This window comes from Ursus americanus, chromosome 28 (genome assembly GCF_024610735.1).
Source record: "Ursus americanus isolate L20-20 chromosome 28, mUrsAme1.1.p, whole genome shotgun sequence".
Classification (NCBI taxonomy): Eukaryota; Metazoa; Chordata; class Mammalia; order Carnivora; family Ursidae; genus Ursus; species Ursus americanus.
Genome location: NC_142154.1, coordinates 21313067 through 21325646, shown reverse-complemented (window position 1 = coordinate 21325646; position 12580 = coordinate 21313067). Strand labels below are relative to the sequence as shown.

At 45.0% G+C, this 12580-nt stretch overlaps 1 protein-coding gene across 2 annotated transcripts in view; it reads right to left on the bottom strand.

Moving 5' to 3' along the window:
* LOC123790761 (neuronal acetylcholine receptor subunit alpha-7) overlaps positions 1-12580 on the bottom strand; it is a 108027-nt gene that overhangs the window by 39500 nt on the left and 55947 nt on the right. For both annotated transcript variants that reach the window (XM_087856725.1, XM_045795349.2), the window contains one exon: positions 11151-11260. In XM_087856725.1, coding sequence (XP_087712851.1) covers positions 11151-11260 — 110 coding nt within the window. The remainder of the gene's footprint in view (positions 1-11150; positions 11261-12580) is intronic.

Genomic DNA, 12580 nt, shown 5'->3' with positions numbered 1-12580 from the left:
TGAATAAGAACACTGCTAAGTTACGTGTCTTTTTCTGGCCCCTTCCAGACATAACTTTTTCAATTCCTTTATTTTCATTCTGCTGCATCATTTTGATTATGATTGACTATTTTAACTTAGTTCTGCTTTTCTATTAATTGTCATTTTACCATAGTTTCTTATATCGTTTCTTATTTTGCTATTCAGGCATTTGGCGTAATGGCTGATTTCTTTGTTTTGTGTCTAGTAGTCTGGAAGTTATTATATCATTCCTGTCCCTCTAATATTTACTGAAATATGCAACACATAAATTTACTTGTACTTTTTGTTCATTCTGTACATTTAACTACGGTATCTATCTCTACCATACACCAAACCAGAAAACAGCAAACTTCCACGTCACTCCTCTCAATCTCCGACTGACTCAAACCTCTTATTATTTTATTTAAAATAGTATCGAATATTTATTTTCATTTTTTAAAAGACCTCTATTTATTTGACAGAGAGACACAACAAGAGAGGAACACAAGCAGGGGGAGTAGGAGAGGGAGAAGCATGCTTCCCGCCGAGCAGGGAGCCTGATGTGGGGCTCAATCGCAAGACCTTGAGATCATGACCTGAGCCGAAGGCAGATGCTTAATGACTGAGCCACCCAGGTGCCCCTAAAATATTATCAAATATTTAAACTTAACTATGACTTCTAGTGTTTTCTTTGGTCATGACTGCTGACTGTATTCCATGCTTGCCTCTTTTTTGGTTTCATCACATTTTGTTGAGTACATCCTTGAGTAAATCACTCAAGTCTTCACAAATTCGAAACTACCTTAGTTTTTGCCAGAGTAGTTCAGTTCAGTGAAATATTTTATTTTGAAAAGAATTTACCTCTAATACTAGAAAGTAATGCTCTATTAACTTTGGCAAGTCTGTTTCTTGTTATAAAGATCTTTCACTTTGAGAGCTCTGAGAGGTTTTCCTTTCATCCTCAATGTTTTTAAATTTCATCATGATATTCAAGATATAATTCTCTTTTTGTTTACCCTACTTAGTATTCAGTATGCTATTGGTATATGAAGAGACAAATACAACTGTCCCATTTCAATTCACTGGGGAAAAGATGGAATGCTCACTAAATCATGTTAATCATTTCCTATTCTTTAGAGTGAAATAAACTTAGACTCTACCTCATACCATACAGGAAAATTTCAGGGGAAAAAAACCTCACAAAATAAAAATCAGCTCTTTGGTTTACTTTGGCAGTCAGTTTAGTTTAGTACAAACTTTTTAAAGTATTAAAGGAAACTATAATAGAATGCATGTGTAATCTTCTGGTATGGAATCCCAAAGTCTTAGAGGATACATAAATAAAATAACAAAACAGATCTGATTTACTAAGAATGCAAAATTTATTTTAAATAAAAGACCATAAATCATGCTAAAAGACAACTTGAGTAATTTAAATTGACTAATCCTTCATGGCAGATTGGTATGGAAAGTGACAGAGAAAAGAGAAGGACAATGTCTAGATTAATTCATTTCTCAGGCGACATCCATGTATACTTTATGGCCTATACCAAACACTCCCACCCCAAACAACCAGAATCCATGTATGTATATATGCATGTATGTATGTATTTGTTGTTGGGAAGAGCGATCGGTCCATCCAGACAGTGTGAGTTCCCAGTGCTATTACCCAAGTTGTGGCCTCCAGCTATTTATTCCCCACTGGACCCACCTAATGGCCCCAGTAGTGAACCTGTTCACAGTAATTTGATGCTCTCCAGTGCTATTTGTCACACTAACTTTTGGGGATAAAACATGTGTACAGAATATGGCCTCCCTGACAGCGGTCACTGGCCAGTGGGGAGGAAGGAGAGTGTTAAACCTGATTTTCCATGGAGCATGCTGATCAGAAATAGCAAGTCCCTCCATGGCCCGTAGTGGCCCAGGCAGAGACAGTCCCAGCGGAGAAGGCTGGCCAGACTGATCTGGATTCCCACTGTAGTTCATCCTGACCTTATTATCTTATTCTTCATTCCCCTCCCTTGCATTAAAAGCAAATGCCTGCAACATTTGATCCCTTCCAAGATCGTCTCCCACCACCTCTTTAAGAGTCTTCTGCATGCCATGGTCTAACTTCATATTTTCTCATGAAAATGCCCTATCATGGCTCCCATGTCTTAATCTAACTGTTCTCACTAGGTAGCCACTGTCCCAAAGTGAGAAGACCACATAAATTATTGTCTAAACTGAGTTACTCTTGGAAGTGAAAGGGGCATTATTATTAATAGGTGTGCCAAGACAGCAGGCTGAACCCAGGACTGTCCCAGGCTCCCAGGCAGACAAGTCTGGTACGGCCACCCTCCCACAAACAAGTACTCCCCTCCTCCCTCTGGAAGGGGATCTCCCTCATTCAGATCTTTCTAAGATGGCAAATCCCCGACACATCATTTCTCTTCTGAAAGACGATCTTTTGAGTCCTTGTCATACCCACGAAGAAGGTGTCAAGTATTGGGAAAAGTGAAAGGGTTTGGAGTCAAGGCTGTGGTTCTGTGTTAACAGGCCATTTAGTCTCAGAAATAGCTGAACTTGGAATAGTAATTTCATGAAATCAAATCAGATGAGACCTCCCAGGGTAAAGTGATTTTTTACTGATTACAAGTGCCTTCAGGGCATTGAACGTGTGTCCTTTTAGAAGCACAGCATCTCACACATAGTAGGTCCTCAGAAAATTCCTCTGAGCTGAACTGATAGCATCAGCCACATCAGACCTGTGGCACTGGCTCACAAGTAATGTCCCGGTTCCTCCAGGTTTTCATACACTCCCATACCCTCTAGGGAGCACATTCAGCTAGGGCCCCAAACTCCGTAGTTGAGGTTGTGAGAGCTTGCTGAGGAGGACCAGTTTCTCTCATGTGTCTCTTCCTGTGAATCACAAACCCCTACGTGCACCTCCAGACAGGCAGCCTCGAGCATGGCCCTGTGTGGGGGCAGTGGAAATTCACAGGGACCCGCACAGCAGTCTGAGGAGCACAGGCAAGGGCTGACCTTGCCCCTGCCCCCAGCTGTGCTACCTGCCCCGCCCCTCCCTCAGGCAGCTCATGATGAATTCCTGTCTCACATATTTATAACCAGACCGTTACAATCCTGTTGGCTCTGTGTCCGATGTCACTAAGATCAATAAGCTCATCTCCAAAAGCCATGCTCTTGGACTCAATCAGTCTCGCAGGCCCTCAGGGTACACGGAGGGGGTGGGTGCTCAGTGGACTGGCCCTGCGCCACAGGCAGAAAGACCATTTGCCTGGGCCATCTGGATGCAAAGCCCTCCCTAGAAAACTCTGCTCACTGCAGTACCTGGCTCTGTTTGAAATTCTGCTCAAACCCTTGCACAGTGGTTTGCATTTTGTCATCCCACTCTGGCTGGCAAGGGATTTGGTGAAAGAAAAGTTGGATGTCAGATGCTCTGAAACTGGGAAGAGACAGACTCACCTTTCCAGAAGGAAAGACAAAAGAGAGGCCCAGAGAAGGTCTAAGAGTAGAGTCAACTCAGAGGGAGGGAGAGAGGAATTATTTTGGTTTGTCTAATTTAAAGAAAAATAAAGGATCTCTAAAAGTATGACCAGAGGCAGGCCAGCCTGAGGTACATCAGACTCTGGAGTTGGGCCCACCCTGCTGGGTGACTTTGGGCAAGTGGCTGAAACTTTCTGAGCACCAGTTTCCTGTCCTGAGAAATGTGGATACTAAAGACTGACTTTGGAGTCATTCAGCCCTTTGCAGAAAGAGTGGAACCAGGCAGAGGTGCTAAAGGTCCAGTAGGGACAGTCTGTGATGTCCAGTGCAGACAGGCTAGCCTCTGAGTCAGCTGAAGTAGACAAGTATCTGGGCTGACAGTAGCTGAATGACGGCATGTGTTCACATGCCCTCCCCCTCTCAGCATGATCAAGAACCTAGAGGAAATAACAGAAGCAAAACATATCCACTGCCATCGGCTGGGAGCCGTGTACCAGCAGAGCACAGGTAACTTCTGGACAAAATAACCATGGGACGGGAATCAGTTGGTAGCAGAGGAGAAGTCAGAAGGAAAATATGAATAAGTATTTTGACAATTATCCAGAGCAAAAAAGAGATGAAATTCTACAAAAAAGGATGAGAGCCTCTCTCATCTCACTCATGATAAAAGCCAAGACCTCCAACACTTAGGCCATATCCCGTCATGTCTCTGACCTTCTCTACCCACGCGCTCCAGCCACACTCCCCTTGTGTTCCTGGACAGACTTGATATCATGTTTCTGTCTCAGAGTGATCAAAAAAGATAATTTTTTTTTCAAAGATAAAAGCATGACACTTGCACAAAATATAAAATGAACATGTATCAAAGTTTTTACTTAAGTCATAAATTAACGAGGGAAGAGGCAAGGTGTCAAAAACCAATTCCAAGGAATATCCAAAAAGCGGACACATACAAAGGCAATCAGGAGTGCAGATCAGATCTGTTAACAGGGCAATCAGTGCACCAGACAAAATTCATTTGCTTCTCTACGCACTGCAGTCACTTGCATCACTATTGTTTCCTAGAACTTACAGAGTTGAAAAGTAGTTCAAAGACCATGACAGAGTCCAAGACAGTTTCTGCTAACCTGGAAGGTGCATGTGGCCGCTTGGTCATCTTTCTCTGGTCTGTTTTGTTCTCACATTTCAAGGCTTTTCACAACCTTTCCTGATAGGCCTTGCTCTTTCCATCAAGAACGTTCACCTCCCTGACCTGTTCCCCTACCTCCTTCTGGACCTTCTGTTGGCCTCACATCCTACCCATGGCTCTACCACTCACTGTGTGCTCTCCCTGCTTTCTTTTTCTTGGAGCTCCTATAATCTGGCATGTGTGCTCCCCTCTTTTCTCTCTCCCCTTCTCTAGAGAGCAGGGATTTCTGTCTGGCTTGATTGCCGCTGTGTCCTCAGATCCTAGGACAGTGTGTGATAATAGCACATAAGCCTTCACTAAATATTGGTTCAGTGAATGAACAAATTAAAAACAAACATCAAAGGGACAGGGATGAGAAAGGGGAGGTTGGGCAGACAGTTCAGAGGACAGTTTTGGAGATGCACACATAGATTGGCCAGTTCCGCTCACTTCTTGAAAACAGGTGACTGCTCCAACCTCTTCCTACCATACCTTGTTAGAAACAGCCTCCCTCCTGATTAGGTCTGAATGCTTGATAATGCAGATAATGCTGTAACAGCACATCCTAACACCTCCTTCTCTGGGAGGTCCAAAGCTGCAAAATTACCTTTGCTCAACTGGAGATTCTTTTGCATCCAAGAGCTGCCACTGATGTCCTTTCAGGGATGGCCTCCTGCCCCAGCCCCATCCCCACACCAGCCATGACTGCATTCTGGGACTTTGAGAACCAGCTCTTTAACCTTCTTCAAGAGGCATTAACAGTGACAACACTGAATAAGAGATTTGATCCCTAAGATCCCATTCCATACATAGACTGATGTGAAACCATAACACATGAAGCCCAGAGTGGGGCTACAAGCACTCACAAAGATGTAGGTTCCGGCTCTTCTCTACTCTTCTTTGTTACCTGTCTGTCTCCTCTCTACTTTGGCTGAGAAACCCACTGAGTCCCTATGATGCTCTCCTTCCTACTTGCATCACTGCTGCCTTCCCCATCAGGAGGGGGAACTGGACTGGAACTTCAATCAGGCCGAGGTGACAACAACTGAAACTTGAGTGCAATTCATCTGCACTATAGCTGACCATGACAGCAGCTGTCCTTCCCAGGCCTGAGGCCCTGACAGCTGCCTATTCCAGGCATCAGCAGGCCAGCATGAGGTTCTGGTCACCACTGCACACTTGGTCCGTGCACGGAGCAGGCAAGCAGAGGTAGTGTCAGGGAGCTGACATTCCTGGGAGCAGCTGTCAACCTATGACAGACAGAAGGCAGTTGGCAGATAAAGACCCCAGAGGTCTCCAGTGGGAATGAGCCCCACTGCCCAGAGCAGTATCTTGCTTTTTAATGCATCCTATATTGGCTTCCCTCCCTTCCCTGTCTTGCTTCCTCTTCCAAATAAACCAGGTGCTGAAATAACTTGTCATAGGTTGACTTCTGGGGAGAACCAAAGACACTTGGAAAGGAAATAAATTCTATTTCACCAGTGACTCACTGATCAGCACACAATTATTGGCCCTCATAGGCTGGATCACATTGTACCCGGGCTTGTCCTGCACACATCATCCTTTCCCTAGGCTCTGCTATCAGGTACAGGTCATGGGAATAGGTTACAGAAAGAGGGTGATAGCCAGAGGACTCTAGTATCAGAGCCAGGCATGAGCCTGAAGACACGCAAATGCAGGTTTGTAATGCAGGCTGTAAGAAAGGGACGGTTGACACGTCACGCTGTCCTAAAAATACCGAGCCAACAAAAACATCTTTGAATACATTCATCAACAAAGATTCCACTACTATTACTGACTGAACATCTCAGGAATGGAGAAGCCCAGAGTGGCTGAGACAGTCGCCTGTGGCTGCACAGTACAGGGAAAGCCAAGGCGTCACTGCGGTTCAGGCTTTCTTCTGCAAGCCGACTGCTAAGTGATGCCATTCATTCCATCCAAATGGGAAAATCATGAAAAGCTATCCACCACTGCTACTCACTTTGAGCAAGACTGTGTCCAGAAAAATCCTTGAACTGCACGCTTAAAGTAAAGCAGAATAAAGCAACCAAGAAACTACTGGGATCAGCATCCAGCAGCGATGCTTTTATCAGCGCCCGTCCTCTCCTCGGAGCAACCCAGCCAGCTGGCTGGCAGCACTGGAACTTGTTCACCATCCATCAGGGAAATAAAGCAGCCCATCCCAGAAATGATGCAGAGATGGCTGCTTTGCAGTGACCCAGCCTCTTCAATGCACAGAAAATGTATTATACCCCAAAAACCATTAGTGGCTCATACTTGGACTCCATTATCAAACCAGAATAGAGCAAGAAATGTGATGGACATGTTTGTGATGCTCCCCTAACCTGAATCAATGCTCCTTTCAAAACCATGGCTTACCCAGAATGATCAGGAAAAGCTCCTTAAGGAAAAGCTCCCCCTGCAAACACAACATGTTAATGACCCGTCACGCAAGCCTACTGAGAGAACATACCATTTGGAGTGCCTGGAAGCTGGCAGAAAGTATTAAGCTCAACATCTCTCAAAATCCCCAATAACAGAATATCAGAAGGTCAGGATCCTATTAAATTCAAGCCTGTTTTTGCTACTTCCTGTGTCAAATTTTTGGCTCCGTCACAGGTTCATATTTTCCACCTTGCCAATAGGATTTCTTTCCTTTCTTCTCTTGCTGTTTTTAGCAGCACCCATGTCACATGGACCCATCCTTCCTCCCCGTAATTCCTGCCTCCTCCCTCCCTCCTTCCATCCTGTCTGTGCATAAACACTTATTAAGCACTCTCTAGCACATGGGGGACAGGAACGCCTTTCTATGACAGAGCATGACAGAGAGACACACCAGGGACTCAGTGGGATAGGGCGTCAAGCTGAGGCCCACAGAATGACAGAAGGGTGAACATTCCCTGTCAAGAGCGGAGCTCATGAAGATGCCCTGTACTGGGAAAGAGTCCAGACACACCAAGGAGCCGAAAGACAAACTTCTACCTGGGGAGCAGTGGGTGTAAGAGGCAGCTGCAGGAGGTGGGCCAGGCCACTCCCACCTGCTGCCCAGGTCTTGAGACTTGTGTCCAGATAGCAGAGGTAAGCCAGTGAATAGAGTCAGGGGATAAGGGGATCACTTTGTATTTGAAAACTATCTCTGCTTGCCTACCTGTGCTCTCTCTCCCTCCTACATGTCCCTCCACGGTGCACTTAACTGAGTGCTCCTTCATTACAAATGTCTGTTTTGGTCCTTCATCCCCTCCCCCCACAACTCTCTAGTCTGGCCTTCCTGCTTCACCACTTCCCTTCCATAGAGCATACCTTTGTCTTCCTTTCCCTCCCTCCCTGTGTCCCCTGGAGAGGTGAGGTTGACTTCTGCTCCCCTGATCCAGGCTGAGCTCCTGCCTACTCTACCCAACAGAGTGCAGTGAAGGGGCTGTTCTGGGGTTCTTATGATCAGTCCCTACAGAGCCTGGTCGCCCTCATTTCCTTCCTCTCTGAGCACTCCCTGCCACCCCACTGGGGGATGCCTGTGCCTAGTGGAAAGACTTTAGAGGAAGCAGAGACAGCTCAGGTGACAGCCCCAGCTGAACTCTCACCAGCAGCTGCCATCACCACCAGCCATGGGACTGAGGCCCTCCACATTCCAGCTTGTCTGAGCCACAGGCCCCTGCTTTTCACCAACAACTCACACACACAGACAGGCATCACATGGGTCCAGTCAGTCCACAGCCTGGTGAGAAGTAATATGCATACATTTTTTAAGACACTAAGTTCAGGGTAGTCTGTCAAACAGCAAAAGATAAATGACACTGTGTCTATGACTGGCTTAAAATATATTCTGTAACCTGCTTGAGCTGCACCATGTTCGTGCGGACACACAAGCCACATATTTAACAGTTACTTCAGAGAGGAGGTTCAACATCCCATTTCTCAGGAAAATCTGAAGCAGAAGAGGAGGCAGCCTCTAGAAATTCCACAATAGAAGCTAGTGGACATGAGGGCACCTGGGTGGCTCAGTCATTAAGCATCTGCCTTTGGCCCAGGGCATGATCCCAGGGTCTTGGGATCGAGCCCCGCATTGGGCTCCCTGCTCCACTGGGACCTGCTTTTTCCTCTCCCACTCCCCCTGCTTGTGTTCCCTCTCTCACTGGCTGTCTCTCTCTCTGTCAAATAAATAAAAATAAAATCTTTAAAAAAAAAAAAAAGAAGAAGCTAGTGGACATGGCCAATAGGGAGATGGGGAAAAGAGGATAGAAAAAGATAGTTATTTAGAGCTCAAGGGGAAACATGAGAGGAAAGGGGTTCTGGGACCATCAGTTGGGTCAGACATGTGGGGGGTAGCATTATTTCTGAGAGCCTGCTCCCTGGTGATGGCATACTCTACCTTTGCTTCTTGAAATTCAGTTTATATAATATAGAATTCTTGGTAACTCTTCCTTAGCCAGAACATTAGAATCATTGAACAGCTTATTTATTAAGGTTTGAGGTCCTACATATAAACCATAAGAACCATCTCTACAGCCTTATTAAAATTCTACCACATTGTAATATTTATTCTTGATTTCAAATGAAAAAGAACTAAATTAGGCACAATGCAAAACCATTATTGACATTTCCTTCTGAATTGTCATACCATCTTACTCTGAGCAGAAATGCTCATTACCATGCCTGTAAATGCACAACTGCCATTCGGTCTTTGCCAAGTACCACACTAAGCACGCTAGGTACATCCACAGAGTTATCCCTTCCAAACTCTGTGAAGCTGGCATCTCCTCCATTCTGCAAAGGAGGAGTCCCAGACTTCACAGTTACACACATAGTAAATATTACAGCTAAGATTCACAATCCAGACTTCTCCAGTCCTGACTTGTCTTTAAGTAGTCAACTGCAATGCCCCTTAGGGGCTAAATTGTGTTCCCCCAAAAAATTCACCTGCTGAAGTCCTAGTTCTTATGTTCAAGTACCTTAGTATGTGGCTGTATTTGGAAAGAGTCTTTAAAGAGGTAGCTAAGTTAAAATGAGGTCATTAGTGTGGGCCCCAATGGTCACGCTGTTTCCTAAGTCAGGAAGGCATGGGACTTCCTTGTCTTCCAGGTAGGACCAAATGACAGTTGCCCTCATAAGAAGAGATTAGAAAGCACAGACATGCACAGAGGGAGGACCATGTGAAGACATGGGGAGAAGATGGACATCTACAGGTTACAGGAGAGGAGCCTCAGAAGAAACCAAACTTGCTGACACCTTAATCTTGGACTTCCAGCGTCCAAAAGAAAATACATTTCTGTGAGAAAACAAACTTTGTTGTTCCAGTCACTCAGTCTGTGGTATTGTAATGGCAGCACTGGGACACTGACAATCCAAAGATGAGCCATGGGACTTCATAGGCTTCACCTACTCAGTAGGGGACCACTTACTCTGATTTTAGACATGCTGCAAAACTCAGGTGTCAGAACTAATTTAAGAAGCTGAAGAGTGGCAGCAAATCAAGAGGGAATAATATTCTTCTAGAAACAGGCCCAATGATTCAAATGAAATTTGCCAGCAAATTAAATTAATAGTTGATATAAGATAAAGAATCACCCAGCCTCCTAGAAGCAGTCAGTATAGGACAAACACGTCAGCTGGTCCCAGAATCACTCTGTGAAAACCACGGGCAGTGGCCAATGGTCACGCTGTTTCCTAAGTCAGGAAGGCATGGGGCTTCCTTGTCTTCCAGGTAGGACCAAAGGCGGCAGTCACCACTAGGAAATATCTTTCTTTTATATTAAGCTTGTTATCACATTCTAGACCTTATTGGGAAGAGATGCTCTGGATCTCTATTTTGATTATGCAGGTTAGCCAAAAACTTAACCTATCTACAAACTTACCCTGCCTGAATATTTGCCTTTTGGGCATCTGGTCTACAAATCAGACAGTCCTGGATTACTGATGAATACCTCATTTCTTGACCTCAGGAGCAGGACTATTAGAATACGACTGTTATATGCCTTCTGTCAAGTACTCAACCTGCGTCACAAGCTTCCAAGCACAGCTGGAGGAGACAATCCTCATGCACTCAGCTACAGGCAGCAGGGCTCTCCCAATGCACGTTGTGGAATGCATCAAATGAGGACCTGCGTCCAAACAGTGGATTCCAGTCATGCATGCCATGGGCCAGCAGCTTATGCTGTGACCATAACTGCTGCCATTCAGCTGCAAAGGTACTTCCACATGCAAAAATGCCTCAGTGCCAATATGCACAAAAGTATATATATACCTATAATGCACAGCCCTATAGACATGCCCATCATAGGGAGAACGCTAGGTAATGCAAGCCTCCATGCCAAGCCAGAGAACACGGCAGAGGGGGACAGAAAACTTCTCAAAGGCCTGGCCATTCACAAAGCATCATGGGCAGCAATGATCCCAAATTACGGATAATGTGTCTGGCATTTCTATAAGATAACTCAAATATGCTTGGTTGTTACATGTGTGCGAGAATAAAGTCATTTTTCCTTTTGTCCAATGTGCTTACCTGTTATAGAGAAGAATGTCTGGCTTCCAAATCAGGCCATCTGGGAAACGAACAGTCTTCACGCCCGGATATTCTGACATATTCCATTGCAAATAGTGATCTGTCCAAGACTGACACACACAGACAATGACATTAGCAGCACTTTGCTTCCCTGCCTACTAATATTTCTTCTATGAGATTATTAGATACATTCAAAGCCAAAATGAGATCCAGATACTTATTTACATAATTGAATTGTTAACTACAAAATATAAGGAAACTGGGAATTAAATAATCTCTTCCAAAATGACCATGAATACCATAAAAAATCACATTTAAAAACCTGCTGTCACCATGACCACATTCAGACGGTAGCATTAAAGTTAATTCTGGTCCACTGCATGCCCGCAAGCCCTCCCCTCCCACAGCAGATGGGGTTCTTCTAGCCAAATGAGTGACTGTTTTGCTTTCAAAGTTCTCCACTGAAAGGACACTTGGGAAAAATAAATTCACTTATTTCAACTGGAATACGAACTAAGCTGGAAAAAAAGGAGAATATTTATTTCCATGAAACAATTTGGTGCAGCTGCTGGGGAACCTCTCAGAACCTTCTAAGGAGGGGTGTGTTTTTGGACTGGAGTTTGTATTTTCATGCAGGAATAGTGCTTCAGATGCCATAACCCAAAAATGCAAATACTTGGCCTTGGTGGTCGAACACAAATCAGGACAAGGGTGCAGATGAGGACTCAGGAAATAGTCATAAACACACCAGCAGGGGTGCATCTCCTCAGGGCCAGGCCTTAAATTGGTTCTTGAGTGACCTTTACCAGAGGAAGGTCCATCCCTGGGGTCCCTTGTCCCAGGACCACACACCCCAGGCCCACCTGGGGTCCACTAGCTCTATAAAGACTGGTCAGGTAGGATCCCACCTGCAGCTGCTATGCAAACAGCACCACCAAGCTGGGGTTGCAGAGCTGGTGCATTTGGACTTAGCAGCTCCATAATCAGGGCAGACCCCAGTAAAGGCCCCATCCTGTGTCCAGTCTCCGTGGGGCCCCTGTACTCTGGAGCTCAGACCTTCTCAGACTTAGAAAGGTATGTGATGCAACACTTCCAGCTGGGACCACGGCAATGCCCCATAATCAAACATATCATTATTTCTGCAGCAAAACATGCATACTGATACTAAGTCAGAAAAATAAATGCCTCCACTGCATATCTATTTCAGTTTGATTTTTAAACTCCATGAGTCTGATGCAAAGTTACAAAAACAACATCAAGGGGGACAAAAGTCCTTTAATTTTCAAAGCTGTTGAGATTTGGGAATTGCAGCCAAGTGGTAGTGGATCACAGAGCATGTCCCAAAGATCCCACCATCCTCTGGAGAGGACAGGCAAGCATCAGGAATGCTGTCCCACTTCTGGGACCATCTGAAGTGAGATGAGTGGGAA